Source organism: Neopelma chrysocephalum, unplaced genomic scaffold, assembly GCF_003984885.1.
Source record: "Neopelma chrysocephalum unplaced genomic scaffold, ASM398488v2 Primary Assembly neopelma1_185383, whole genome shotgun sequence".
Taxonomy (NCBI): domain Eukaryota; kingdom Metazoa; phylum Chordata; class Aves; order Passeriformes; family Pipridae; genus Neopelma; species Neopelma chrysocephalum.
Window position 1 is genome coordinate 1 of NW_020938699.1, and position 1,812 is coordinate 1,812.

Consider the following 1,812-nt stretch of genomic DNA (forward strand, 5'->3'; position numbering starts at 1 on the left):
GCACTGGAAGGGCACTGGGAGATGGTGGGATGGCACTGGGAAGAGTTAGGAGGACACTGGGAAGGACTGGGATGGCACTGGGAGGAACTGGGATGGCACTGGGAAGGGCCGGGATGGCACCGGGACGTCGCTGTGAGACTTTCTGGGAGTTTTTGACCCAAAACCCGACTCCAACACCCCGGGAACGCCCTGGGAGGGTCCGGGAGCTCCGGGAAGTCTCCGGGATTGTCCCTGCAGTCCTGAATTCCCGGGAATTCCCCCCGGCAGCCCCTGGATTCGCTGCACGAGAAGGGCCTGGCCGAGGATCCGCGTTACGGGACCATGAAGGGGATGGGGCTGCGCCCGGGGGGCCACGCGGGGATGGGACCCCCCCCCAGCCCCATGGACCAGCATTCCCAAGGTCGGGAATGCCGGGAGAGACCCGGGAAGGGAGGGGGGCCAGGGATAAATCCTGGGAATTCGTTGTTCTGGGGTGAAATCCTGGGTTTTTTGGGGTTGGGATTTAATCGTTCCGGGGGGTTTCTGGGGTTAAATCCTGGGGGTTGGGGAGGGTTGGATCCCTCCGGGATTAAATCCTGGATTTGGGGGATGATTGGATCACTCCAGGATCAAATCCTGGGGATTGGGGAGGGTTGGATGGCTCCAGGGGATTCCAGGATTAAATCCTGGATTTGGAGGAATGATTTTATCATTCCAGGATTAAACCCCGGATTTGGAGGAATGATTGGATCACTCCAGATTTGGAGGAATGATTGGATCACTCCAGGATTAAATCCTGGATTTGGGGGATGATTGGATCGCTCCAGGTTCAAATCTTGGGGGTTGGGGAGGGTTGAATTGCTCCAGGATTAAATCCTGGGGGTTGGGGAGGGTTGAATTGCTCCAGGATTAAATCCTGGATTTGGAGGATGATTGAATCACTCCAGGATTAAATCCTGGATTGGGAGGAATGATTGGATCACTCGAGGATTAAACCCTGGATTTGGAGGAGTGATTGGATCACTCCAGATTTGGAGGAATGATTGGATCGCTCCAGGATTAAACCCTGGATTTGGAGAAATGATTGGATCACTCCAGGATTAAAACCTGGATCTGGGGGGCTGATTTCATCCCTCCACGACTAAATCCTGGATTTAGGGAATAATTTCATCCCTCCACAACTAAACCCTGGATCTGGGGGGCTGATTCCATCCCTCCACGACTAATCCTGGATTTGAGGGGCTGATTCCATCCCTCCATGACTAAACCCTGGATCTGGGGGGACAATTTAGTCCCTCCAGGATTAAACCCTGGACCGGGGGGGGCTGATTTCATCATTCCAGAGTTAACCCCTGGATCTGGGGGGCTGATTCCATCCCTCCACAAATCCAACTCCCCTGTTTTTCCCCCCCTTTTCCAGGTTACCCGTCGCCCTTGGGCGGCTCGGAACACGCCTCCAGCCCGGTTCCATCCAACGGCCCCTCGGGGGGCTCCGGGGGCGGCTCCGGGGGTTCCCTGGAGGGCTCCGGGGGCGGCTCCGGGGCGGAGGCCCCGTCTCTGGGCCCGGGGGGCCGTGGGGCCGCGTCCCCCTTCAACGCTGCGCAGCTGCACCAGCTGCGGGCTCAGATCATGGCCTACAAGCTGCTGGCGCGGGGGCAGCCGCTCCCGGAGCATCTCCAGGTGGCCGTCCAGGGAAAACGGCCCCTGCCCGGGATGCAGCCCCAGATTCCCGCTCTACCTCCGCCCGCCGGAGCCGCCCAGGCCGCGGGAACAGCGCCCGGAGCGGGGCCGGCACCGCCCGGATACTCCAGACCTCACGGTGAGGGAGTGGGA

General features: G+C 59.3%; 1 protein-coding gene across 1 annotated transcript; it reads left to right on the plus strand.

The window, feature by feature from the left end:
- Positions 1 to 243: 243 nt before the first annotated feature.
- LOC113962845 (transcription activator BRG1-like) lies at positions 244 to 1,806 on the plus strand (the record flags this gene model as incomplete). The annotated part of the gene is made up of 2 exons (XM_027673627.1): positions 244 to 400; positions 1,400 to 1,806. Coding segments are annotated over 2 exons (564 nt in total), but the record flags the coding sequence as incomplete, so codon positions are not given.
- Between the last annotated feature and the right edge of the window lie 6 nt (positions 1,807 to 1,812).